Here is a 27,455-nt window from a genome sequence, read left to right on the forward strand (position 1 = left end):
TGAGATACCTGAGTGAGGACATCCAGCAGGCTCCCGCCCAGAGCCGTCAGAGACAGACTTGAAGTCTCGGTGTGTGAGAGCAGACGGGTGGTGCCAGAGGCAGTGGGCAGGGTGGGGGGCAATGTGGGTGGAGGGGTCAGAGGGTACAAACGTCCAGACGTAAGGTAAACAGGTCCTGGGGATGGACGGGACGCCACGGCGGGTGTAAGCAACAACACTGCGTCGCGCATGTGAAAGGAGCTAAGAGAGTAAATCTTGAAAGTTCTCATCGCAAGAAAGAACTCTGCAGCTGTGCCTGGTGAGGGAAGTTAGCTAGACTCACTGTGGCAATCATTTCACAATATATACAAATTTTGAAACATTATGTCGTACACCTGAAACTAACATAATGTTGTATGTCAACTACGCCTCAAAAAAATAAAATAAAATCTCTGTATGTAAAAAACACTGCAAGCTAAGGCAAAAGACAAATAAACTATGGGAAATACATGTAACACATTACACAGCTGAAGGACTGATTTTCTTCATATTTAAGAGCACCTACACATCAATAAGAAAAAAGATCAATAAACCAAAGGGAAGTGGAGGAAGAGTATGATCTGTCACTAAGTAGGGGCTTAAGACGCCCCCAGCCCCGGGGACCCCCACACGGAGCCAAAGAGAATGTGAGCCGTGAACCAGCATCAGGCGCAGCATCAGGGGCCGAGCAGAGAAGCTTTCCTGCTACGTTCCATGCTGATAAACAGGGTCATCCTCAAAAGATGAAACAGTCTATTTTAAAAACCCTCTGTAAAGTATGAGCACCAAAACATTTTCCTCCAGCTTTTTTCCCTTAAGGCAATAATGGTTGAACTGAGAGTTGAGGGATGAACAGAACTTAACCGACCTCAGGAAAGCGGGAAAAGCCTTCCACAAGGGGACAAGCACGTGCAAAGGCCCTGTGGCAGAAGAAACACGGCTCACAGCCGGTGTGGCTGGGCGGCCGAGGAGCAGGAGAGCTGGCAGGCAAGGCCAGCAGGGCCGGGAGGTGGGCACCCAAGCTGTGCGGATTTCACCCTGGAGGACAGCGATAAACAAGGGAATGTCAAGACGGGAGAAAATATTTGCAAACAATGCAACCGACAAGGGCTTAATTTCCAAAATATATAAGCAGCTCATACAACTCAACAACAGAAAAACAGACAACCCAATCAAAAAACGGGCAGAAGACCTAAATAGACATTTCTCCAAAGAAGAAATACAGATGGCTAATAGGCACATGAAAAGCTGTTCAACATCACTAATTATCAGAGAGATGGAAATCAAAACTACACTTAGGTACCATCTCACACTGGTCAGAATGGCCATCACTAGCAAGTCTACAAACAATAAATGCTGGAGAGGGCGTGGAGAAAAGGAAACCCTCCTACACGGTTGGTGGGAATGGAAGTTGGTGCAGCCACTGTGGAAAACAGTATGGAGGTTCCTCAGAAAACTGAAAATAGAATTACCGTATGATCCAGCAATCCCACTCCTGGGCATATATCCAGACAAAACTATAATTCGGAAAGATGCATGCACCCCTATGTTCACACAGCAGCACTATTCACAATAGCCAGGACATGGAAACAACCTAAATGTCCACTGACAGATGAATGGATAAAGATGTGGTACATATATACACCCTGGAATACTGCTCAGCCATAAGAAAGAGTGAAATCATGCCATTTGCAGTAACATCAATGGACCTAGAGACAATCATACTGAGTGAAGTAAGCCAGACAGAGAGACAAATACCATATGATATCACTTACATGTGGAATCTAAAACATGACACAAATGAACTTATCTACAAAACAGAAACAGACTCACAGACATAAAGAACAGACTTGTGGTTGCCAAGGGAGAGGGGGTTGGGGGAGGGATGGAGTGAGAGTTTGGGATTAGCAGATGTCAGCTATTATATAGAGAATGGATAAACAACAAGGTCCTACTGTATAGCACAGGGAACTGTATTCAATATTCTAGGATAAGCCATAATGGGAAAGAATATTTTAAAAAAAGAATGTATATATATATGTATAACTGAATTGTTTTGCTGTACAGCAGAAATTAACACATTGTAAATCAACTATACTTCAATAAAAAATATTGAAAAACAAGTCATCACATCTATGCTAAAAATAAAAAATTCTATTAATAATAATAATAAAAAAGAAGGGACTTTGTCCTTCTGGCTGCACGTGGAGAGCGGCCAGCGGAGGTCCGGCTGAGGCTGGATGGTGAGGGCAGGGTGGGGGGCAAACTGCAGACAGAGCAGCTGAACCCATCAAGAGTGTCGCAGCTTTTACTTGTCAAACAAAAGGTGTGTGGATTCCAACACGCAACAGGCAGAGCGATGTAGACCAGTGCACACAGGACACGAGGGAGGCGAGGGGGTGAGCAGGCTTCCCAGGCGCCCAACCCCGGCCCTGCCCAGCGCTGCAAGTTCGTGGAGGGACTGAGTGAAGGAAAGAATGAACGCTGACCGAATACACGTGTTAAGGGAAAGATGACCCGTGTACTAATTCATTTTTATAAGATTTAGCAAATACGAATTATTTTTTAAGGCTCACAAATCAATAACTGACACTTTAAAAGTCTAATCAATAAAGAAACATTACGATTGAAAAAAGAAAGGACCCCCGGCCGCTCAGTGTGCGCGGTGCGGCTCAGCCGGCCGGCGGCAGGCACACCCTGAGGCCTGCCTTTTCTGATGCCCCGGCGGGAGTGGGGCGGTTCCTGCCGTGGACTCTTAGGGGCACTGGTGTCCTGCACAGAAAGATGCGCTGGGCCTGAGAAGGGGCGGGGGGTGGGGGGGTGTGGAGGGCTGGGCTGGGCTCTGCCTGCAGACACAGCCTCTCCTGGGAAGAGTCATTTTAGCTGGGGACGCAGGCCCTGGACCCCAGCTCTCATCTGACCCACGAAGTCAGAAAGTTATCCTGCGCTGGCTCCCCGGGCCTCCCCACAGGCTCCTTTTGTTTCTTCTGGCAGACACACCCACACTGTTGCTTCTGGGACCCGAATGCCTGCTCCCTGGGCCTCAACTCAGGCACCAGGAGCTTCAAGAGCGGATAGCAGTGACCCTGCAGGAGCAGCTCCAGGGCCAGGCCACGCTGCCTGAGGCCACGGCCCCGGCCTTTTCCCTCCACCTCGGCCAGACCTCTGGGCATGTGCACACTCTTCAGAGTGGGAAAACTAGAGACAATGCCTGGCCGCGTAAAGCGCGTCAGTACACAGTTCTTGTCATCATGAGGTCTCCTGGTGAATCTTTAGGTGGCAGGTTCTTGCAGAAGAATGTGGAGAGCCATGCGGTGGGTGCAGAACCCCTAGGGGATGACAAGATCCTAGCACTTCCGTGTGTCCGTGACACACGGAGAGTCACCTGGGCCTTGACAGCCACTGTCAAGTTCGGAATTTCATAATTCATGCCGCCTTTAAACTCACTCTGGAATTGCTCTCGACACACAGAAAACAGTGCACACGTGTGGAAGGACTGCCCTTGAACACAAATGAAATTCCTTCGAACGCCAGGATTCCTACCCCAACTCCAAGGCCAGAACAGGTGATGGAAGAAACCCCACTATGTCTAAGCCACTGCCTGAGTCTCTCTGGGGTGTCAGGTGCTTGGAAAACCACACACTGCAGCCAAAGAAGAAGACGTCCACGGAAGACACCCCACATCCCACCTTACAGTTTCACTTCAGAGAATGTTTCCTGGTTTCTGTTGTCGCTGTTGGGGTTTTTTTTCCTTTCAATTCACCAGTTTGAGTCAGAGAAATGCTTTCCTGGTGAGAAAGTTTTTGAAGTCTGTTTCAGATCTGCTGAAAACTAGGAAAGCCACCACCTTTACATTGGCTGGACAAACATGCAGGTTACCGTGCTGCAAATAACTTGAAGAATGCCTTAGTATTAACATTTTATAGATAATTCTGTAACTCAAGGCTTTCACCCATCATTATCTCACCAGAATATCTCATCCAAACCATAACCTCCAGCACTTTAAATATTTAAATCACAACTCAAGTTCAGGTAATAGGGCTAACTGCCACCGGCCTCCGAGCGGACGGGCGCCCTCGGCACACATACCTGGAGACCGCGCAGTCTGCCTGCCCCCGCCAACCACGACAAGGCACAGACCAGAGGGACTTTACCTGGGCAGAGCCGATAAGAGCCACTGTGATGCCATTTAACCAAATACTTCCAACCATTCACCGCAAACCACCCCTCTGAATCCATACCAGGGTCAGCCAGCACAGCCCCCGGGGCCCCAGGCTCGGGCCACACACAGAGACATTGTTGCTGAGCTCACGCTCCCAAAGAGGTAAATTAGTGCACTTTCTCCAGAGATCCCAGTCCACAGGCTGACAAAGGCGAGGCTCTCCCTTCGCGCTCACAGAGAAGGAACCACCAGTATACTTAACACAAAGCATCACAGGAGACGCATCCATAATTTAGAGCAGACCTTTAGCCTGCTGCTGCCGACGAATGTGAATTATTTAGCAGGCAGAGCACAGCTCCAGAAGCTGTTCTCAGAGGCACAAATGCTGAGGCTGAAGCCCTGGGGGCCTCTGGGAATTTGTTTTCTGTTAAACTAGCAGTGGCAAAGGAAAAAAAAAAAAAACTTTTTATAATAAAACTCTTAATTTCCCTATTTAAAAAATTTTAATCCCATAAACATAAAACTTATCTTTTTAATGAGAAGGTGATCACCAAAATTGCATAGTATCAGGAATAAGTATTCACTAAGTAATAAGCAACTACCCCAAACTGAACCACTTTTAAACCATAAGGAGCATTTTGAGGTCAAAGCAAAGCATGCACGTGACTGTTCCATGAAAGCTTTGTTTATAAAAACTGGCAGGGGCTGGATCTGGCTCTCAGGCTGACCCGGCTACAGATTCTTGGATGGACACTGCTGCATAAACAGCTACAACTAGGTGACAGTTCTGTTAAAAAGGTGTTAAATCAGTATCAACATTTTCCAAGAAAACAATTCAGGAAAAGGGTTTAACGATGCGGCAGAGCCCCAGTGGGTCCCACTTTCCTATCAATGTCCTTTCTGACCTCACGTTTCTGAAGTGCAGCCATCTGCCGGTGAGGCAGCAGAGCTCAGGGGGCGCAGAGGCAGAGTCAGGCCAGGATGTGGGGCCCCAGTCCCTCTGCGTCGGGCCCCTCATCTGCCCAGGGACCCAGGCAGTGCTCAGAAAGGCAGAGCTACTAGCACAGCTGGTAAACTGGGGAGACAGGACTTTGAACGAGGTCTGAAAACACCTCCACCGGACCTAAAGCTGCCCCTTTCTTAGAGCCACACATGCCATCCTTTGGGGGCAGCTTTTAATTTTGATATAAATTAACCTTGCAAAAAATTACAAAATCAGTAAACGGAACTCCCATACACCCTTTCCCAGATTCACTGGCCGTCTACATCTTGCTCTACTGGCCGTGTCATCCTCTCTCCTCTCTCCCTCACTCCCTTCCTCCCAGTCTCCTTCTCTAAACACACACGCCGGTAACTTTTCCCAAACTATTGGAGATTAAGGTGGAGACAGCATACCTCTTCACCCCTGAATACTTCAGTGTGAATTTCTGAAGTACGGGGACATTTTCTTTCACGACCACAGCACAGCCATCAAAACTGGAGAAAGTGACACAGTCCGAGTTCCAGTTTCATCAGCAATGTCCTTTCTGGCTATTTCCCCATCTAGGGTCCAATTCAGGATCGCTTAGTGGTCGTGTCTCTTTAAAAGCTCCTGGCCTGGGGCTTCCCTTAGTGGTGCAGTGGTTACAAATCCGCCTACCAATGCAGGGGACACGGGTTCGAGCCCTGGTCTGGGAAGATCCCACATGCCGCGGAGCAACTAAGCCCGTGCGCCACAACTACTGAGCCTGCGCTCTACAGCCCGTGAGCCACAACTAATGAGCTGGCACGCCACAACTACTGAAGCCAAAACGCAGCCAAAAATTAATTAATTAATTTAAAAAAAAAAAAAAAAAGCCCCCAGCCTCTCTTTGGTCTCTAGACCTGGACATGGGCCGGCTCTTTTGTGGACTGCCCCTCAGTCTGGGCTGCCTGGTGTCTCCTGCTGACCTAGCAGGAGCACTCCGGGAGTGATGGGTGCCCCATGTGTGTCCTCCTTGCACTTCTCTGCAGGAGAAGGGGCGTCAGTCCATCGCAGCGTCGGTGCTGTTCGGTTGGGGTGCCAGGCTCTCCACTGTGGAGGCACTATCCTGCCCTCTGAGTTGATGGATGGATCTTGTTCCTCGTCAAGCTTGTGTCCAGTATTTCGGCATCCACAGAAGACTTTTTTTTAATATATATATAAATTTATTTTCTTTCTTTATTTTTGGCTGCGTTGGGTCTTCGTTGCTGTGCGCGGGTTTTCTCTAGTTGCAGCGAGCAGGGGCTACTCTTGGTTGCGGTGCATGGGTTTCTCTTTGCAGTGGCTTCTCTTGTTGTGGAGCACAGGCTCTAGGTGTGCGGGCTTCAGCAGCTGTGGCACTCAGGTTCAGCAGTTGTGGCTCATGGGCTCTAGAGCGCAGGCTCAGTAGTTGTGGTGCACGGGCCTAGCTGCTCCGCGGCATGTGGGATCTTCCCAGACCAGGGCTCGAACCCGTGTCCCCTGCATTGGCAGGCGGATTCTTAAGCACTGCGCCACAAGGGAAGTCCCCACAGAAGACTTTCTGATGCCATCATTCCTCCACATTTTACTGTATGAAAGAGCTTTCTCTCCTCCCCCACTTACTATAGACTCATTTATCTCCATCAGTATGCACTCGATGGACTTCTGTTTTTATGCTCTGCCTCCCTTCAAGCTGGCACCTGGGGCCTTCTGGTAAGTCCTCATCATGCACTGAGCACCTCCTTATTTCCTGGTGTGAAAACATGTGCAGGGTTCATTTTGTACTTTCCGTGCTCCAGACAAGGAATCAGTTTTGCTCCAAGGAACCCTGTTCCTTTCACTGAGGAGTGGTGTTTAGACACCAAGATCTGGACACAAGGGGTGCTCATTGCTACTGGGGGGTTTTGTTGCTTCCAGGCCCTTCCAGTGGACAGAGCTAAGAAATACTGATACGCATACCCACACATGCCTACGAATACACAGGTGCACATCTATTTATCTACTTATTTCTACATGCTCATGTCCATCTATTAAAACCATGAATTCACACTGACACCTCAAACCCCAACCCCAACCTTAACCCCAACACATTCTCCGGTCCCATATTTGTAACTCCCTCCCCAGCAGTGGAGAACTGGGCTCCCACTATTCTTGGTGTATTTGCTCATCTGCTGAAGCCTGGAATACACAGAAGGTACTTTAAGAACTGATAACACAGCCTTACCTGGTGGCGCAGTGGTTAGGAACCCGCTTGCCAATGCAGGGGACATGGGTTCCAGCCCTGGTCCAGGAAGATCCCACATGCCACGGAGCAACTAAGCCCGTGCACCACAACTACTGAGCCTGCGCTCTAGAGCCCGCAAGCCACAACTACTGAGCCCATATGCCACAACTACTGAAGCCTGTGCGCCTAGAGTCCGTGCTCCGCAACAAGAGAAGCCACCTCAGTGAAAAGCCCACACACCGCAATGAAGAGTAGCCCCCACCCGCTGCAACTAGAGAATGCCCACGCACAGCAACGAAGACCCAACGCAGCCATAAATAAATAAATAAATAAATAAATAGATAGATAGATAAAGTTATTTTAAAAAAAAAGAACTGATAACACATGCACTGCCAAAACCAAAACCAGTAACTAGACTTTAATTAATCTTTGTTTACAGTTTTGAGATAAAATCCACATACAGTGAAATACACAGTCTCAGGTGCAGGATTCCATGAGTTTTAACATCACGTCATTTACTTTTTAAAGCCTGTACTTGCTCATCAAGTGAACTGGTCCACCCTTCAAACCAGGCCTTGAGAATATCTGCCATATGGCCACTTCAACAGTAAAATTCAGTTCTGGGGGAAAAGCCAGGTGGAGCCTCAGGCCCATGATGGTCATTCTGGCTCTGGGTGGCATAATGTGATAGACTGCATGGGCCTGAATATCTTTATGTCTTGGTTTTCTCATTAGGGGGGAAATTAACAATTGCAGGGCTTGGGGCAAGAGTACAACTTAAGATCTTTACACCATGCATCTAAATGGTGAAAAAATATCAAAGAAGCTAACATGCTGTTAAGTAAGATATATTCTATTCTCCTCTCTTCAAACGCCCTGGAAGGCTAGGCTTGAACGTAGAATTCTGGAACCTGCCCGAGCTCTGCACTGAAAGGTGGGCGCACAGGGAGGGCTGCCCGGCCTCCCCCCACCCCTGCCCTACCCCGCTCAGCTGCACGTCCAAGTCTGCCATCCTGCCCACGCCACACAGCAGGCTCCCTAAGAGTATTCACCTCACTCCCCAGCTGCAGCCCTGGCATGTTTTACAAATTGAAAGCAGCAGGCCCTTTTTTTTTTCCTCAAGGCAATCGCATATGGAATCCCCGTGTGTGGGCTGGGCCACTGGGAAGGAAGAAGACACAGACAAGAACAGGTGGGACAGACCTCGGCGGCGCTCTGCTTGACCTGGTGCAGCCTCGGGCAGGCAGCCTAGCACCTCCTTCATGAAAGATCTGCCACTATTTACAGAGCCCTTCTGCCGATGAGAATGAAACGTCTATGGAGCCTGACAGCACCTCCTCAGCACGGAGTCTGCAAACTATTGATCCATCAGCCCATTTTACAAAGGAAGTTGCTGACGTGTGAAGCCCTCCTATGACCAGCCTGAGATTAGCTGGTGAAGGTGCTGAGACAGCGTCCACGTGCTCCAAGGGACGCTCCCAGTGTCACCGTTCATGAGCTCCTGGCCAGATGTCACAGCCCTGGAGAGCAGGCAAACGCCTCACAGATCTATAGGGGAGCACTCAGTGTACAGTATCCTTCCGTATACTTCCCAGGGCCACAGGAAATGTGGGCCCAAACACCAGAAACCTAAATGCTGAGTCTTTCCTGGAGTCACTACCAGAAGAGTCGATTTATAACTGTTCTGGCAGAGCAGAGCAGAACAAACTTTCTGTGTCTGAAATGACACAAGTCCTTCTGGAGACTGAAATGCCAAGCAGATGGGGGTGAGATGCTGGGAGAGCTCACGAGGCCGTGTGAGTGGGCAGAACCGTAGCCAAAAAGGGTCAGCGTGGGAAGTAACGCGACACGCAAAGGGGACGTGTCACTTGTCACAAGAGTGCTCAGGATTCAACGCGCAGCGCTAGCAACCGTGACCACACGTGGGCTGCCCACTAGCCGGCATCTGAGCACAGGGGGCCTCCAGGACTCAGCAAAAAGGGACGCGGGACACTTTTCAAAGATTAGCCCTAATCAAATTCATTTATTACGCTGAACTGAATGAAAAAAATTCACATTATTCACTTACTAATTCCTTAGTTAAATTAGTGTATTTCATCTCAGTGAATAAAATACATACACTCTGTGGAGACCTCGCTTTATTCTGGGGCCAAGAGCCACACGTGAAGTGTAAACCCTCCAGCTGTGGCCTGACCCTGTCTGGAGGCCACTGCTCAGTGCAGAAGCTCAAGGACCCCAAATGGGGGCCTCCACAAGGAAGACTCAAAACTGGTGCTCACCCCTGCCTGCAGCCGAGGCACAGGAGACTAAAGGCACAGCTGCAGGCGCCAGGCCTGCACTGAGACCGTGTAGGTGGGGGGCCAGGCAATGGGCACCGTCCCCAACAGGACAGGGGGCTGGTGGGCTGGCCATCAGAGAAGGAAAAGGATCAAGGGGATAAGATCATCAAGGATGCATGGGGCAGGCACCGCCTTCATCAGGGATGGTACTGAGAGGCCACTCCTGTCAGTGGAAGAGAGGTAATACTGAGACACAGGAAAGACTTACTTTTATGTCAGGTATAAACTGTACTTTTTGGCTATGGCATCCATAGCCTGGGATTCTGGAACAGTTATGATTTCACATAATTTTAATAATGAAGATAGTATGTCAGGTGCAAAACTAAACAAATGTAATACCTGTGTCTTTTATGTGACTTCCAAATAAAGCACTCAAATTCAGAAAGTCATTTGTCCCAGACTGGGCTCCAAAAATCTGGTCACCAGGCTGGCTCCCGTTCCATGAGGGGTCCTCACCCCGTTCCCCACCTCACCCCCAAAGAAGACAGGCAGCTCTCCTGCCCCTTCTCCTGCAGGAGGCGGTGCTGAGTGGTGGGGCTCCCGAAGCCCCACCCCTGGTCTGGATGTCTCCAGTGGGTGGAGCTCAAGGCGGAGGTGACCCAAACTGAGGTAGCATCGACAAACTAAGGGGTCTGCAATCTTCAAAAGCGGCATGAATGTGAAAAACAAGCAAAGAAGGAGGAACTGTTCCATTGAAGGAGATAAAAGAACCATGACAGCTAAAAGCCCAATGTAATTCTGAACTGGATCCTTTTACCATAAAGATGACATTTACTATCAATTGGCAAAATGAACAGAGTGTGAGGATAAGATGGTAGCAAAGTATTGGTGTTAATTTCCTAATTTTGATGGTTGTATTTTGGTTATGCAGGAAAATGTATTCATTTGTAAGACATTCACTCTAAAGTATTCAAGATGGTAAGGGTATCATATCAGCAACTTACTTTCAAATGGTACAGGAAAAGTTCTTTGTCCTACAGCTGCAATTTTTGAAAGTCTGATATAGTTTCAGACTGAAAAAAAATTACATGGTGCAAAAAATAAATAAAAATAAAGGTGTGCCCTCTCTCCCCCCGCCTGCCCTGAGGACCTGCCGAGCCTGACTCTTCTCTGGAAAAAGAAGAAGATCAGGGCTCCACTACACGGGGGAACCCAACCATCCTCCATATTCTCTTCCTAAAACTGGATGGGCCGTTAAGATGAGTAAGAAGTAAATGGGGCCACCCCCTCCTCCTCATTTCTCAACATACATCTGTGGAAGGTCTACTCTGTGGCAAGCTCTGTCCTGGGAGCCAGTCTCCAGCCCAGCTCTACCTGGCACAGGTGTGGTGGTTCACAGTGTGGGTTCTGGAGTCACACTGCCCTCCCCCTTCTGTAATGCTGCAGTAACAACCATGTACTAACGTCACAGGGGTGCTGTGAGAACTCCACTCCTCACCAAGTCACTTCACCTTTCTATAAAGCCACAGTAGTAACTGTATACTGGCATCATAAGAGTATTGTGACAAGTAGTACCAGGCACATAGTAGGCATTCAATAATACTGGTTGGATAAATAGATCACGTGTTCCAAATACAAGCTAATGAGATGGCACAGGCTGAAAGGCATATAACTTCAAATTACAAACATCTTGCAGTTTTAATGCACAATTCATAAAATGTTTTCTACTTAAAAATTTTAAACATAAAAAATAAAACCCCTTATTGATCATTACCTAAAATTCTAGTCCTACCTCCCCTCCCTAGAGGAAACCCATCTTATTAATTTGGTGTTGATCCAAATTTTTTGTTATGCTTTTACAAACATATATATGTTCCTATCAAAACAATGTATATTGTTTAGGAAAGCTACTACTTTTCATCTTCCTGAACTCCATTAGCTCTAAAAGTCAGGCCTGGCCATGTGACTGATATGCTGTGGGTTTTCTAGTTAGATGAGAATGTCATTTGTAAATAATGATTATTTCGTTTCTTCCTTTACAAGTCTTAAAATTTCTTTTTCTTGCCTTATAGTGTTGGCCAGAATCTCCAATATAATGTTAAATAGTTGCTAAGATATGAAACATCTTTGTCTTATTCCTGGGTCTAATGTTTAACTATTAAGTATAACTTTAAAAAAAGGAAATGGGTAGAAGGAGACTCACAGATACAGAAAACAAACTAGTGGTTACCAGTGAGGAGAGGGAAGGGGGGTGCAATATAGGGGTAGGGGATTAAGAGGTACAAACTACTGTGTATAAAATAAGCTACAGGATATAATGTACAACACAGGTAATATAGCCAATGTTTTGTAACAACTATAAATGGTGTATGACCTTTAAAAACTGTGAACCACTATATTGCACACCTGTAACTTATATAATATTGTACATCAACTATACTTCAATTTAAAAAAAAAAGGAATGGGGACTTAATTTTATTAGATACTCCTTTGCCTCTACTGTGATAATCATACAGTTTTACCCCTTTAATCTATTAATATAAAATAATCTGCTTATGTGACCGTGATATTCCTTTATTGAAGCGTAAGCGCCATGAAGGCAGAGACTTCGTTTTGTTCACCAATGTATCCCCAGTGCCTGGAACAGTTTTTAGAAGAAAGTAGGAGTTCTAAAAATAACTGTCGAATGAATAAATGGTGACTTGAGTGGAAAATTCTCCAATGTTAAACTATCCTTGCATTCCGTGAATAAACCTCACTTCATAAGGATGCGTTTAAAAAATGAAAACACTGCTGGATTCAATTTGCTAAAATTTTATTTAGGAAGTTTCCATATTTGTTCACTAAGTTAAATTGGCCAATAATTCAATTTTGTGCCATCCTTGTCCAGTTTTGGTATCAAGGTTATACTGGCTTGATATGAGCAGGGTAGGGTAGCTTCCCATCTTCTATACCCTGTGTGGTAGACCATGTTAAGTCCAAAATATTTGCTGCCCCTGTTTGTGGGAGGGTTACCCATGCCCCCCACCTCAGTGTCAGGCTTGGCCTTGTGATGTGAGAGAGTGTAGCACATAGTGCTTGGGAAGGAAGCACTACCCAGCTCTGCCACAAGACTCACAGTGTCCCATAGAGGAACTGCTGCAACAGCGAAAACATGCAAAGCAAAATAAGGCCAAACCGCAGTAGGCGTATGATGTAAGTAAAAAAGAAATTTTGCTTTCTTAGAGCCACTGTGATTTTGGAGTTATTTGTTATTTGCAACATCATTTATCCCAAGCTCATTGATATACTCACCAATAAATTGGTTTGGGCATGTTGCCTTTTGCGGTGTAGATCTTTGACTTCCAAATCATTTTTGCTTATGTTGATTTATCTAACCAAAGTTTCCTTTTCTTCTTAGGCCAACCATATTTTCCTAAACGCTGTCCAATTGACCTGGTAATCAGATGCATTAGTATAAAGTTATTCATAGAATTTTCTTATAACTTTAGCTCTCTGTTATCTTTGAAGTTATCTTTGTCTTCTTTCTTCTTCATTCTTAATGTTTTTCCCTCTTTTTCTTGATCATACCTACTGAAGACTTAGTTTTTTGTTTTATTAATCAGTTATATACTGTTTGTTTTCTTTTCCCCTTTGTTAATTTCTACTTTATGTTTTTCCCTACCTTATTTTGAAAGCTTATTTCCTGTATTTCCCAACTTTTCTTTTTTATCATATATACATTTAATACTACAAATTTTTCTCTGAAAACCACTTTGACTATATCCCACTGGTGTTAATATGTAGCACTATAATTACTGAACAGTTCTAAACTGTATTATAATTTCCATCTTAATTTTCTCCTTGACCCATGGATTATTTAGAAATATAGTTTTAAACTTTCAAATGTACAGATTATTTTGTATTGTCTTTTTGTAATTGACTTCTATTTAATTACACTGCAGACAGTAGATGTGATCTGTATGCTATAAATATATTTTTAATTTGTAGCAACTGCATTTCTGGAATAGAATATTGTCAACATTGGTAAATACTTCATGTATCTTTGGGAAAAAAGTGTATTCTCTATTGGATGTAAAATTTTACATATATAAAATTTAAGTTGTCTGTTTTATAATTCAAACATTCTGTGATCTTACTCTATTTCTTATCAGCTTGATTTCTTAGTTTCTGAAAAAGGTATATTATAGTCTTCCCCTAAGAATACTTGTCCACTTTTACTGTAGTTCATCTAACTTTGTTTACAAGTGAGAGACTCTATTTTTGGTGCACACTGCCTGCTTTCTTTGTTTTTTATTGTTTTTTTCACTTGAATTATTTTGTCTGGTGTTAATATTGCCATACCAATTTTCTTTTTCCTTAGTACCTACCTAAGGAAATAATTAATTTCATTTAATTTTTTCAATCTTCCTGTGTCCTTTTGTTTTAAAATTGAATTTTAAACAATCTAAATGGAGAGTTTTCTCCTTTGATGCCCTTTCTCTTCCACTGATCTTATAATCTTCTTCGGGGCCTGTCCTAGGCTCTTTTCTCTACGTAGTTCTTCTAGGCAATTTTATCCACTCCTAGTACCACTTATATTGGAAATGCAATTAAAACAGCAACAGTGATATTGACAATAATAATGGCAGCTATCATTTGCGTAGCTCTTCATTATGTGCCACGTACTGTTCTAAATGCATCACAGATATCAGTTCTGTCATTCTCACAGTAACTCTGTAAGATGGGTCCTGGTGCCCATCTTACAGACAGAGAACTGAGGTGGCCAGCTGGTGGCAGACTCAGGGTTTAACCCAGTCCATGCTCTGACTCGTTGTGTGTCTTATCACCTCTCATGTCTCCGGCCGTCTTCCGGTTCCCACTTATCCCATAGGTTTGAGACTCCTCTTTTCTGCATGATCTCTAATTACTCAAGCTTACCAAGGCACTAAATTCCACTGGTGGATTGATGACCCTTAAGCTTAAGCTTCCAGGCCCAACCGTTTTTGGCATCCATACTCAGTTACCCAACTGTCTACACCACATCTCCACCTGGAAATTGCGAAGTATCTCAGAAGTCACAGGTCCAAAGCAGAGCTCTTGTTACCGCCCTGTTATCTGTTTCTCCCGACCCTGTTCCTTCCCCCCCGCCCCGCCAACGCCGTGACCGTCCCCCAGTGGAGCTCTCCTCACCCTGTGCTCTCCTCACAGACACAGCGTCATCCTCTCTCAGGTTTCCACCACCCCGGCTGCTCCTTCTCGGCTTTTTCCTGGCCCCTCCCATCTCCCCAAACTCACATGAGGGAGAGCCTCTGCTCTCATCTCAGGGCTCGGCTCCGCGGGACTCGCAGGCCTCTGGCTGGACCAGGCCCTGCCGCCCGGCTCCATCTCTCCCACCACCAGCGGCAGCACATCCCGCGACAATCCACCGTCTCCCAGAGGCGAGCACGGCCTGTCCACCAGCCTCTCTCGGATGCTCGGGTCACCCTACACGCAAGTCCCTGCAAAGTCTTGTACGTTACAAGACCTTCCCTCCCTTCTCTGAACAACGGCATCTGTTTGAGGGTGACACGTTGGCCTGAAGTACTCTTGATTAATGCTGGTTTTAGATACTGATAGAGGTCAGTCCTCTAAAAGAAACAGTTTTTTAAAAGGCAAACAAAGCCAAATTTAGTATTTATTCCTGGGGGAACGACCTGAAGATTTTTAAAGAGCAAGACAGTAAGCGGCTACATAAGGAAGACCACAAACGTACAGTCACAAAACAATGGAAAATCCAACTGCCCTAATATCAGTGGCTGCTGTGGCTTGTGCTACATCTCCAGTGAAAGCACCATACACAAATTCCAAAAGTGCTGTATCTCCACCAGCTCAGACAGAAAGAAGCAAAGGAGACTCTGGAAAACTGGCAGTAACTCACAAATTAGCTCCAAAATGTATAAGAAAATGCAAAAGGCTGGAACAAGCAAAGCCATCCTGAGACTACACAACCAGATCTCTGAACGCGCGACAGAATGACAGTAATGACGACACAAGGTGCTGATCCAATGACAAAGAGACCAATGGAACAGAAGCTGGAAGCCAGAAACAGACCCACAAATATACGATTACCTGATAAAGGTGCTGCTTCCTTTCAGTGGGGAGAGGATCGCCTTTTCAATAACTGGAGCTGGATCAACTGGGTCCCAGCGGGGAAAAATGAATCTTGTCCCCTAACTCACATCATACACAAATATCAGCTCCAGATAATCAGAGCTTTCAATGCAAAAGATAAAACAATGATGGCTTTACCTTCATGATCTTGGGAAGGGCAATGCCTGCTCTAAAAGGACATAAAAAGCATCACAGAAAGGGAAAATGATAAATTGAATGATACAAAGATTAAAAACTTTTCGTCATCAAGAGAGACCACGAAGAGGGCTTCCCTGGTGGCGCGGTGGCTAAGAATCCGCCTGCCAATGCAGGGGACACGGGTTCGAGCCCTGGTCTGGGAAGATCCCACATGCCGCAGGGCAACTAAGCCCCATGCACCACAACTACTGAGCCTGCGCTCTAGAGCCCGCAAGCCACAACTACTGAGCCCACATGCCACAACTACTGAGCCCACGTGCCACAACTACTGAAGCCCGTGCACTTAGAGCCCGTGCTCTGCAACAAGAGAAGCCACCACAATGAGAAGCCTGAGCACCTCAATGAAGAGTAGCCCCTGCTTGTCGCAACTAGAGAAAGCCTGCACACAGCAACGAAGACCCAATGCAGCCAAAAATAAATAAAATAAATTAATTTAAAAAAAAAAGAGAGACCACGAAGAGAATGAACAGGTAAGCTGTGGGGGAGCTCACCTGAATACATAAATCCAATGTAAGAGTCATTTCCAGGATCTATTTTTCAAATTTCCTACATACCAATAAGGAAAGGTAGATGACCTAGCAGGAAAGTGGGCAGAAGTCTTGCATGAGCACTGAGTTGAAGAGACAGAGATTAGAATTAGGCCAGGCCAGGCTGGAATTTGCAGGTGCCGGGAGGAAAGCTAGTGAAGAAAGAGCTCCAGAAATTTCAAAAGAGAACCCTGGAGTCTGTTGCTGAATTCTAAGCTGTGTGCACACGGGGTGAAACCCGTGAGGCCAGGCAAAGAATAGCTGGGAGCTGCAGGATGAACGTTCCCAGAACTCACACAGGGTTGTGAAATTTCTTAGTCCCCGCAGCTCTGGTTGAACGCCTGGCCTTCAAAGGAGACCCGACATGTGTCAGGCTTAAGTAGTGGGGCTAAACTAGCTTACAGTGAAAGCTACTTTAGATTTGCCCTAGGAAAAAAAAAAGCCTAAAAACAAGCCTCAAAGGGGCCAAGCCAAGCCCCAAGCAGCTTAACTGCCAGTTAAAACAAACCCCTATACTCTTCAAGGGAAGACAACAAAATCCTGCACCCAGTCGAAAATCACTAGACATGTGAAGATGCAGAAATGTGACCCACGACCAGGAGAAAAATTAGGCAGTAGAACAGACCCAGGAGTGACAGCAAGGATAAGTCAGCAGACAGAGACTTGAAGACACTTAAAGATGTGGTAAACACGCTCTAGAGTTTAAAGGAAAGCGTGAATATATGAGGAGAGAAGTGAAGGGTTCTAAAAGATCCGAAAGGAACTTCTAGAGATGAAAAATAAACCTCTGAAATGAACAGTCCACAGGATGGAATTAACAGCATATTAAACACTGTAGAAGAATAGATGAGTGAACTTAAACACAGAACAAAAGAAACTATGAAACATGAAGCATATGGAGAAAAAACAAAAAAAAGACTGAAAATGAACAAGTCTCAGTGGCCTGTAGGAAAAACCCAAGTCCCCAGAGTGGGAGAGGGGTAAACGATATCTGACACTCAACACGCCCCAAATGGCAGATATACAACAAAACCAACCCAAGACTCATCATAATTAAGTTGCTGAAAACCAGCAAAAGAGAAAATCTTACAAGCTGAGAAAGCAGGCCCAAAGGCATCTACTTTCTCTTCTTAGTTTTCCTAATCTGCATAAAAGCTGCTTAGGTAGAGCTGTTGCAAAAAGCCACTGAGCCCTCCCCAACCTCAAGGTCGACTTCTAGACCTTTCCCCTAAATTATTTTGGCCAATCAGATTTTCAACCCAATCTATGTAATACTTTCTCTGAGCAACTTTATACATATTCTCCTGAGAGTGAATCTACTAAAATTTTCAAACCATTTGGCAAGTCCTTAGGTAAAAAGCTTCAAGCATTTAAAACAATATTAATTATTATAGTAAACTCTTCATTCAAGTGTAATACATACCAAAAAAGGGCACAAATCATGAGTGAACACTCGTGTAAGGGGCAGAACACGGGCTCTGGCGGGAGCTGCCTCAGGGTGACTGCTCCCCTGATGGGACACACGGCTTACTAGACCAGTCCTTACACTGTTCTTCATGCTACGGCTTCCTAAGAGACGCTTCCCCGGCAAGAATCAAACTAATCCATCCCCTTGGAGTGGAAGGATACACACCTGCTTCCAGGTAGGGCCTCTGGGGGGGGGGGGGATGACGAACGGACGCAGGAGGGTCACAAAGGGGACCTCCACAGTGACTGCAGTGCTTTGGAAGAAAGGCCTCAGGCAAATATGCCCAAATGTTAGCCGGCGTGACTTCTAGAAGGAAGGTCTGTGGTCACTGGTTTATTACTTTTGAACTTCTGTTTGCTTGAAAAAAATTTCACAGTATAAATAATTACTAATAAAAACTCTCTCCAAATATCTTGTAGAACTGGAAAGAAATCAGCACATTGGAAAGAATCTTGGCAGAAATCAAGTCTCCAACCTTCCAAAAACTAAAATCCAAGTTTGACTAGTGTTTACAAAATACTTAGTACTTCGTACCCTATAAATACACTATGTAACTCTGGGTATAATTTTTAGGCTCAAAGCAAACCATAAGGAATGTTACAATATATTAAACCAAAACAAAGACTTCTGGTTAAAACAACCCCTCTCACACAGCAAATTACAAATTAACATTCCATCTCTACTAGTTAGCAAACATTTTTGAAAATGTGCAATTAGGCTGCACTGCTTTTCTGATGAGGAAAATATGACTTCACCAGAATTCTGTACAAATACCCATGACACCACTCTGAAACCTTTACATTTCTCCTTCTCTTTTGTAATTTTACAGGATGCAAATTCATTGCCAAAAATACTAGAGATTATAGTACCTAATATTTTATTTTTAAAGATTTTTTTTTGATGTGGACCAGTTTTAAAGTCTTTATTGAATTTGTTACAATATTGCTTCTGTTTTATGTTTTGGTTTTTTGGCCGCGAGGCACGTGGGATCTTAGCTCCCCGACCAGGCATCGAACCCACACCCCCTGCATTGGAAGGTGAAGTCTTAACCACTGGACCGCCAGGGAAGACCCAATACCTAGTATTTTAAAGAAGGGTGCAGTTTAACTCCCTCAATTAACAGGCACGTAACCCTCACCGCCAGGCAGCTGTTGTAAGAGCCCCGGAAGCGGCCTGACGCGCAGGGCCCACTCCCGCACCACGACCCCACCAGGCGGGCAGAGAAGGTGCCATCAGGCCTCGAGAAAACACAAGGCACAGACAGAGAGAGGACGGCGGCCTGTGAGCTTCCCTCCGTGGCCGCGGAGCGCACGGTGTGAGCGGATTGGGGGCGGGCGGCTAGCCAAGGAGCTGCCCGGGGGAGTCAGCTCTTTCCAGAGAATGACCAAAGCAACAGGAGTTTTTCTGTGCCTTGATGTATTCTCTCACACAGGATGATGTTAAAGGAGAGACCCTCTAAACCCCAAACACCTGATGCAGTAAGAGTCACTTCTGAAAACCAAAGTTTACTGTGAACGTAAAGCGCGAGGGAAACAGAGCCGAGAGGCAGACCTGGATGGAGGGCTGAGGGTTGGACTTAGGCGAGAGGCGGGAGGGGTCCCAAGGCTGGAGGTGGGGAATGAGGACCCTCGGCTGGAGCTGACCCAGATTGTGCTCACCATGGCTCCCCGGGTGTCCAGCAGGGTCACGGAGCGGGCGGAACTGGGAAGACGTGGCCCCGCAGCCATGCCCACTGAGCTATGCTCAGCCCTGGCCAGGTGTGTACAAACTTTTGGGAGAAGAGCCCTGGTGGGCCCTGGAAAGCGATCTGCTGGGCCTGAGACCACTCACCGCCCAGCACCTGGAGGAGCGGGCGGAGACGACTGGAAGCTCTAGTCTGTGACGACCTACTTTCCTCTTTCGTTTCCTACTGAAAGTTATTTCAAAACAAGACAAGACAAACCGGCACACGGCAGCTCCCCAGGTAAGTATGGGCAAAGTGAAGAAGAGCCACAGCCTCTCCTTTCCCCACATCCAGCACAGGCGGGGGCGGAGTGGGGGGATTAAAAATCAGCCACAAACTTAGCAAAAGCAACCAAAAAAGATGGCACAGTCTGATGCCATAAGCTTCAAACAAGAAAAAGAGAAAAGAGAAAGAAAAAAAGCCAAGAAAAGAGAAAAAATAAAAAGGTTTTGACAGGTTCTGAGTCTGACCCATCCCTGAGTCCCCAGCAGGTGCCCTGGGGAAGGAAGCTGCACCAACAAAATAGGGAAAGTCAAGGATACACCCTTGTGGGTAGAGCCCAACTAGTACTGAGGGTGTCAGCTCAGGCAGGAAGGACCCGGGAGCTCAGCACTGTGGTCTCTCTGGGCTCAAGAATGTCAGTGTCAGAAAGCACAGTGATAAGGGCCATGGGGACTGCTGACATCCATAGATGGGAGGATGATGTGATAGATGGGTAAATGGGTGGGTGGATGGATGGATGGATGGGTAGGTAGATGGATGTGTAGATGAGTGGGCGGACGGAGGAAAGAAGGTATAGAATATGCAAAAAGCAAACACAAAGTCTGGTCTGGAAGAAAACACAGCCTAAAAAACTTTAGAAATTCTTCATGTTCTATGAGAGAAAGGGGAGAAAGCATAGTTGACGAAACAAATTGAGGACAAAATCAATACTATTACAAAATGAATAAAAAGTAAAAAAAGAGGCAAGATATATCTGAAAAATCAAATTAATAACATAGAGAAAAACCTTTTACAACTAAATTGCCTTTGAGTATTAACTGACTGACTTTCTCAAAGAAGCAGAAGAGAACACTCCTGGGCTCTTAGAAACCTCCCTGGTGAGTGAGAGTAAAGAAGCCGAGGGTCTGAACTGCTTAATGGTGGCCACGTGGTCAGAATTCCTTCCGAAGATTTGCAAACCCATCTGATAAAGGATTAATAAACATAATATACAAGGAGCTCATACAACTCAATAACAAAAACCCAAATAACCAGGTTAAAAAATTGGCAAAAGACCTGAGGTGAATGTATACTTTGACACAGAAGACATACAAATGGCCAACAGGTACATGAAAAGATGCTCAACATCACTGATCTCAAGGAAATGCAAACCAAAACCACAGTGAGATACCACCTCACACCCATCAGTCGACAGTCCTGTCTATTATCAAAGAGACAAGAGGTAAGTGCTGGAGAGGGTGTGGAGAAAAGGAAACCCTCCTACACTGTTGGTGGGAATGTGAATTGCTGTAGCTGCTGTGGAAAACAGTATGGAGGGTCCTCGAAAAAATTAAAACCAGAACTACCATATGATCCTGAAACTCCATTCCTGGTTATCCATCCAGATGAAATAGGATCTCAAAAGATACATGTATCACCATGTTCACTGCAGCATTATTCACAATAGTCAAGATATGGAAACAAGTTAAGTGCCCATGGAGGAACAGATAAGGAAATTACGGTGTGTATGTATGTATATATATATATGTGTGTATATATATATATATATATGTTACATATAATGAAATATTATTCAGTCTTAAAAAAAAGGAAATCCTGTCTTTGCAACACCATAGATGAATCTGGAGGACATGCTAAATGAAATAAGCCAGACACAGAAAGACAAAAACTGTATGATCTCACTTCTTTGTGGGATCTAAAATAGTCAAATTCATAGAAGCAGGGAGTAGAATGGTGGTTGCCAGGGACTTGGGGGAGGGGGACATGGGGAGACGTGGGTCAAGGTATGAAAAGTCTCAGCTGTGAGATGAGTAAGTACAGCATGGTGACTGTAATCATAGTGTTTTGTACACTTGACATTTGAGAAGAGAATCGATCTCCGTGTTCTCACCACACACACAAAAGGTGCCTATGTGAGGTGACAGATGTGTTAATTAGCTTGATTGTAGTGATCATGCCACAATGTGTATGTATACCAAAATATCACATCATATACCTTAAACACAATTTTTTTTTAGCAATTATACCTCAATAAAGCTGGAAAAAAGTAAAATAAAATAATTTTTAAAAGGGAAAAAGAAAAAAAGAAAGCCTTGGGTAGGAAGCGGTTACTGACATCAGAAGTGAGTCCGAATGACACGCACGGGTGGGTACCGAGCACGCCCTAGGGCGCTGACCTCACCTACAACCGGTTTCGGTTTGGCTGCATCTCACAGCCCAGGTTTATGACGTAATCCTTGTCACTAAAGGACCATTGGCTCGACACGACGTACTCAGCTGCCCTCCACGTTGACTGTAACTACCAACGATCCTAACCTGCCAGCCCAACTCTCAGCTACCAGTTACAAAGGAACTAACCAGCGAGCGCAGAGCCTCCACCAGACCCCCGTCCCCTCTCCCAGTACTACGCCCCAGGACTGAGCCGGCTCAGGCAAGGCCCAGGGTTTACGGAGCCAACGTCAGTGCCCCGGGCTGGTGACACCCAGGCTCGGTGGCCAGGGCTCCTCAGCTGCCAGGTGACAAGGAGCCCCACCGCTCGGCCTTCCCTGTCACTTCCTAACCTGCCAGCCCCCTTTCTGATGCCCTATCGCTTGGCTGAAGTTGTACTTCGTTGGCAAGGGGCAGACGGAGAAAAGCAGGGCAGAGAGTAGATATAAAATCAAAGGCCGTCTCCATTCAGAAAACAAACAACAATTAAAGAATGCCATGTCTTTCATCTCAGATATTATTTCTGATTTCAAAAGGTCCCGGTTTTTATGTTAGAACAATAATCAGAAATATTTCAAAGTACTGCTTATTAATTTATGGCAACAGAGTGTAAAATCTACTTCAAAACGATTTGTCTTTGTTAATCAGAGGCAATAAACGGCCACTTCTGGAGAAAGACAAAAGAAACTGCACGCGAGTCCCCGTGGACACTGGCCGCCGCCGGGTCCTTGGGCCCCGGATGCAGAAGCATCCTCAGAGGGCCTGGCCACACCCCCCGAGTCCAGCAGACAGTTCTGCTGCTGTATTTTATAGAATGGGATTCTCCTAAGCTTGCTTGCTTGTTTTTTGAGAGGGTTTCACTAAGAAGGAAAAACTGTGAAAGCCACCGCCCTAATGGCCTAACGCAGGTCTTAGCCCCGAGGCCCTGGCTGCTGTCTGCCATACCGTAAACGCCCGAACTCAATATTCACTTGACAAACACCTCCCCCGCCAGCCATCGCTGTGCTGAAGCCACCGCGCGAAGGTCACTGTCCAGTGGGTGGAGGGAGCAGACAAGACAGCGACACCGATAAATAATTAAAATGACGGGACCTCGTCAGCAGTGTCGGAAGGAGATGAAGCCTGGGCTGACACTCAAGTGAAGGCCGGGGTGGTCAGCGCAGGGCTCCGGGGGGCGCTGCCCCAGGCCGGGGAGACCACGCTGGCAGTGGACAGCGCTGTGCGAGCCAACCGAGATCCCATGCGTCTGAGGGGCCACGGGAGACCAGGGGAGGAAGCCTGCCAGCCCGGGGGACAGGGCCCCAAGTCAGCTGTGGGGTGGCGGAGCGAACCGCGAGGGGCGGAGTTTAGGCGGAGGAAGTGGGAGGGGCCGGGATGCAGGGGGCGGAGACGGAGGAAGGTCACGGGGAGACCCTGGGGCCACAGCATGCTTGCGGTGAAAGAGCGAGGTTGGAAAGGCTAGGCTGGTGTGTCTATGAAGCAGCCGGAGAGGATGTGCCCCAGACCCCAGACCCCAGACCCCAGACCCCAGGAGCCAGAGCCGCGTCCCCCATGGTCACAGCCCGACACGTGCCTGCAGATGCAGGCGTTCATTCGAAAGCTCCCTAATGCCCCAACTTCCCAATCTCAAAGGGCGGGTCCAGTATCGGCAGAGACAGCCTGGCCCTTCCAGGGTGTGGGAGCTGGGTGGGAGGGGAAGTCCTGGCGAAGCTGCTTGGTACTACAAAGTAAAAAAGAAAGAAAATAAGAGAGTAAACTTTTATTACAATAAAGCTGCCTTGTGCCAAACCCCAGGTTCAGGGACCGGAAGGCTCTCTCCCCTCCGCACGGGAAGGCCTTACGACGCCACCAAGCTATGGCCACCAGCTCCCCAGGGTTCCGTTCCCACGATGGGGGATTCGGTGTGAATAAGCGTTTGGATAATTTGCCACAAGGCAGATCATTGCATTTTTAAGCCTCTCTCACGTGCTAGGATGTTCTTCCTTTTCTTGAGGTAGAATCTGCCTCCCTGGACTCACTCCTGGTCCTGGTTTGCCCTCCACAGAGACTGACCTCTAATCCTTCCTTCACAGGGTGGTCTCTGGCTTTGGGCCACTCTCCTGAGAAATCGAAAAGACACACTTCTGGTTGACAAAGATGGCGAAAATAGTATTGTCCAACTTCCTTAAAATAAACCCACAAAACTAACTCTATGGTGAGAACACACATAATAAAAGTATAAAGTGTGAAATGAGTCCAACAGTTAAATGAGTCCAAATGATCTCACCAACAAGGTTAACAACACAAAATATTTCTGAGTGATGATTTATTAGTCACCCAAACTAGGCCGGACGACTAGGTGGAGGCCGCACAGCTTGTGAAAAGGCTGCTCCCCAAAGCCGGTCCTGAGTCACTGCAGGACTCGTTTCCCATAGAAACAGTTTGTTCCTGGAGCTCCCAGGCCCCCAGGAGCCGGAATCGCCTGCTCAGCACAAACATGAAACATCTCTGTGGACACACATTCCGAGTTTGTGCCTGGATCCTCTCACCAGCCCCCGACCGCACATGGGCTAAGGTGACCCCAGGAAGCAGGTGTCAGAAAATGGAGGGTCCAGGGCTGAGATGGGGAAGAGGGCACCGTGAGCCTGGCTCTGCAGTGAGGCAGGCCTCAGAGCCTGAGTCCCAGCCTCTTAACTTGGTGTCTGTGTGACCCTCTTTCTGCCTGGGTGCTTTTACCTGTAAAGATGGCAGAATATAATAATACATACCTCCTGGAACTAACATGCAAAATAAATGAGATCACTTTTTCTTCTTATTTGTAATCAGAAAAGAAATTGAAGATGGAAAATAATAAAAGCATGAAAAAACTCAGTAGGACACATATAACTGTCTGGTGCAGTCCCTGAAATTGAAGGCGCGCTCAAGAAATAGCGACCTTGCCCCCTTCCCTGCTCTGCCGCAGAGGGACTCATGAGGGAGGGGCCTATCCTGAGTGGCACGGGGCCTGAGGCAGGAAGAGAAGGAGGGACCAGGGGGTGGGGAGCCCCAGCAGGGCAGGGGAACCACTGCCACCAGCCAGGACACCACTTCCTTAGAAAGGACACAGGGCTGTGAGTCTGGGCCTTCCCACACTTGGGAAGTTTAGCTTTTCAAAAATTGTAAAATGAAGTATATAATAAAACTCCCCGGGGTTCCTGCATCTACCGCTGACAGAAGAAAACTTTAGAGATGAATAAATCTTAATAATTATGATTAAATTGAACATATTAAATAAACTTCTCAAATGTATAAATTTCCTGCAGAAATGAATGCCTTCTACCAGAAAAGATAAATGAGCACACAGAAAGGTTAACATGAACAGAATACTGTAAAAACCACTCACTTTTATCCTGGATTTGGTTACAGGTCCTATTTCCTTTCATTAAGGAAGTTTTTCCCACTCCTAGCTTAAGGTGATTAAATGACATGATTATTGTTGTACATAAGACAGGTAACATAATTCCTCTTATTAAAAAAATAAATCCCCAAACACAAACTTTAGGATCTGTCTGGTCTCAGCTTCAGGTATCTGCACGTTTCTTGTACTTCCCACGGCTGGACTGACCCCAGCCGGCGGAGGGCGACTGGCGTCACCTTCCAGGCCGAGCCCCACCACATACCTGCCACCCTGTCTAAGGCTCATGACTGAAGTCTGTAGTTGCTGGACAATAGAAACCCTTGGTTTCTCTTTAACTTACAATACAGAGGGTAACCTTGAACCCCGTGACTCCCCAGCTCTGGCAGTACTTGGGACCCACAGCCAGCAAATAAATGAAAATGAAGTGCTGATACATTTTGACAAATTATAAAATTCAACTCTCAATAGACAGAACAGAGTAATTAAAAACAAGTAAAAAAAACAAAACTGTGAGCATAGGACTTTTATGAGTATTATAAGAAATAAGGAACATTTGGAAGAAACTCTCCAAATCATTTTGAAGAGTTTTTAAAACTCACGGAACTAAAATGATAAGGGTTACATCGAGAAATATCTTAAGTGAAGTAGGACATCTCTGGCCATCTGCTTTTCGGGGAAGTCCCATTAAAAGAATCCCCTGAACAAAATCATTTAAAGGCAGAAAGAAAGCTTCCTCTTCATCCCACACCTCTCCAATTATCTACTAAACTTTTCCTAAGAAAGGGAAATTTAGCAACTGAGCGTCTCACCCGAATTTCCAGAATCGCTCAAATTCAGCAAGAGCTCTGAAATCTTCACTTGCTGGTTTACAAGCTAGTTCTACAAGGCGGGCAGCAGGTCTTTACTTGCTGGCACAGGAATGCGAGGGGACGGGCGAGGGTGCTGTCACACCGAGCACGTCCCTGCAATAAACTGCTTCCAAAACCCAGGTAGCAGTCACTGGGAGGAATGGAGAGCTGCCCCCAAACTGGCCCCAACTAAACCCTCCCCTCCACACAGGGATGCAGAAAGGCCAAGAAAACATCATTACGAGTGAGCCAACAGCAAATACACTCCACATGTGAAAACTTCGTTAAAAATAATAAAAATATACATCAGAAATTGTGACTTACCACCATCAGACACAGTTGCAGACTGAAAGAAAAGAGAGAGAGACATGAGTTAATTGGGCCTCATGACAGGTCAGGAGATAGCGCGTCCACGTGAGCAGCAAAAGCAGACTCTGGCCGTCCCCGTTCTGGGAGCGGGTGTCCAGGAGACCAGCCGCCTCACTGGGGCGCGTCCCTGCGCTTCCTGGGCGAGCCGGGGCGCAGGCCGGGCGGAAGCAGCCCATCTCCCCTTGAGGACAAATCCCAGCACGTTTGACATCGCCGTCTTAGTAACAACCTCGGTGAGAACAGCGTTACAGACTTCGGTCTGATCAGCCCGGGCTCGAGTCCGTGAGGCACACCCACGTCCAGGAGGCAGGCACCCTGCCCACTGTCCGTCCAAGGCCAGGCCAGGCGCTGCCCTGGGCACATCACAGCCCTGCTCGGCGCTCTCACCCCGAGACCCGGCCCGTGCAGGGGTGAAACCGCCCCGGTGGTAGCAGAGAGGGGGCCGGCCCACAACCAACCCCGACCGCCAGGCCCAGCCACCCTGAGCAGACAGATGGCGACAGGCCAGGACTGGAGGGAGGAGGCCATCGAGGGAGGTCCCGGAACAACAGGCGGGCTGGGCTCCCAAAGAGCTCTGAGCAGTCCTCCGATGGGGACAGCTGAGCAAGACCCCCTGGGGACCCACCTGGGGGTCAACAGTTCTGAGGCTGCAACCTAGGGAAGGTCACCTGGGACATGGAGGGAGAGGGCTCCGGAGAAGGAGTCGGGAAAGGGAAAAGCTGGGCGGAGGCAGGAGAGGG

The 27,455-nt window shown here is 46.8% G+C and overlaps 1 protein-coding gene across 9 annotated transcripts in view; it reads right to left on the minus strand.

Moving 5' to 3' along the window:
- Positions 1-27,455, minus strand: part of RGS12 (regulator of G protein signaling 12) — a 121,703-nt gene that overhangs the window by 23,922 nt on the left and 70,326 nt on the right. For 8 of the 9 annotated variants that reach the window (XM_068543505.1, XM_068543508.1, XM_068543506.1 and 5 more), the window contains one exon: positions 26,671-26,692. In XM_068543505.1, the coding sequence (XP_068399606.1) occupies positions 26,671-26,692 (22 nt within the window). Of the gene's footprint in view, positions 1-12,938; positions 12,986-26,670; positions 26,693-27,455 lie in introns of those variants that run through there. The other variant, XM_068543513.1, reaches the window with a different exon arrangement.

The sequence above is a fragment of the Eschrichtius robustus genome, chromosome 4, assembly GCF_028021215.1.
Source record: "Eschrichtius robustus isolate mEscRob2 chromosome 4, mEscRob2.pri, whole genome shotgun sequence".
In the NCBI taxonomy this organism is placed as follows: domain Eukaryota; kingdom Metazoa; phylum Chordata; class Mammalia; order Artiodactyla; family Eschrichtiidae; genus Eschrichtius; species Eschrichtius robustus.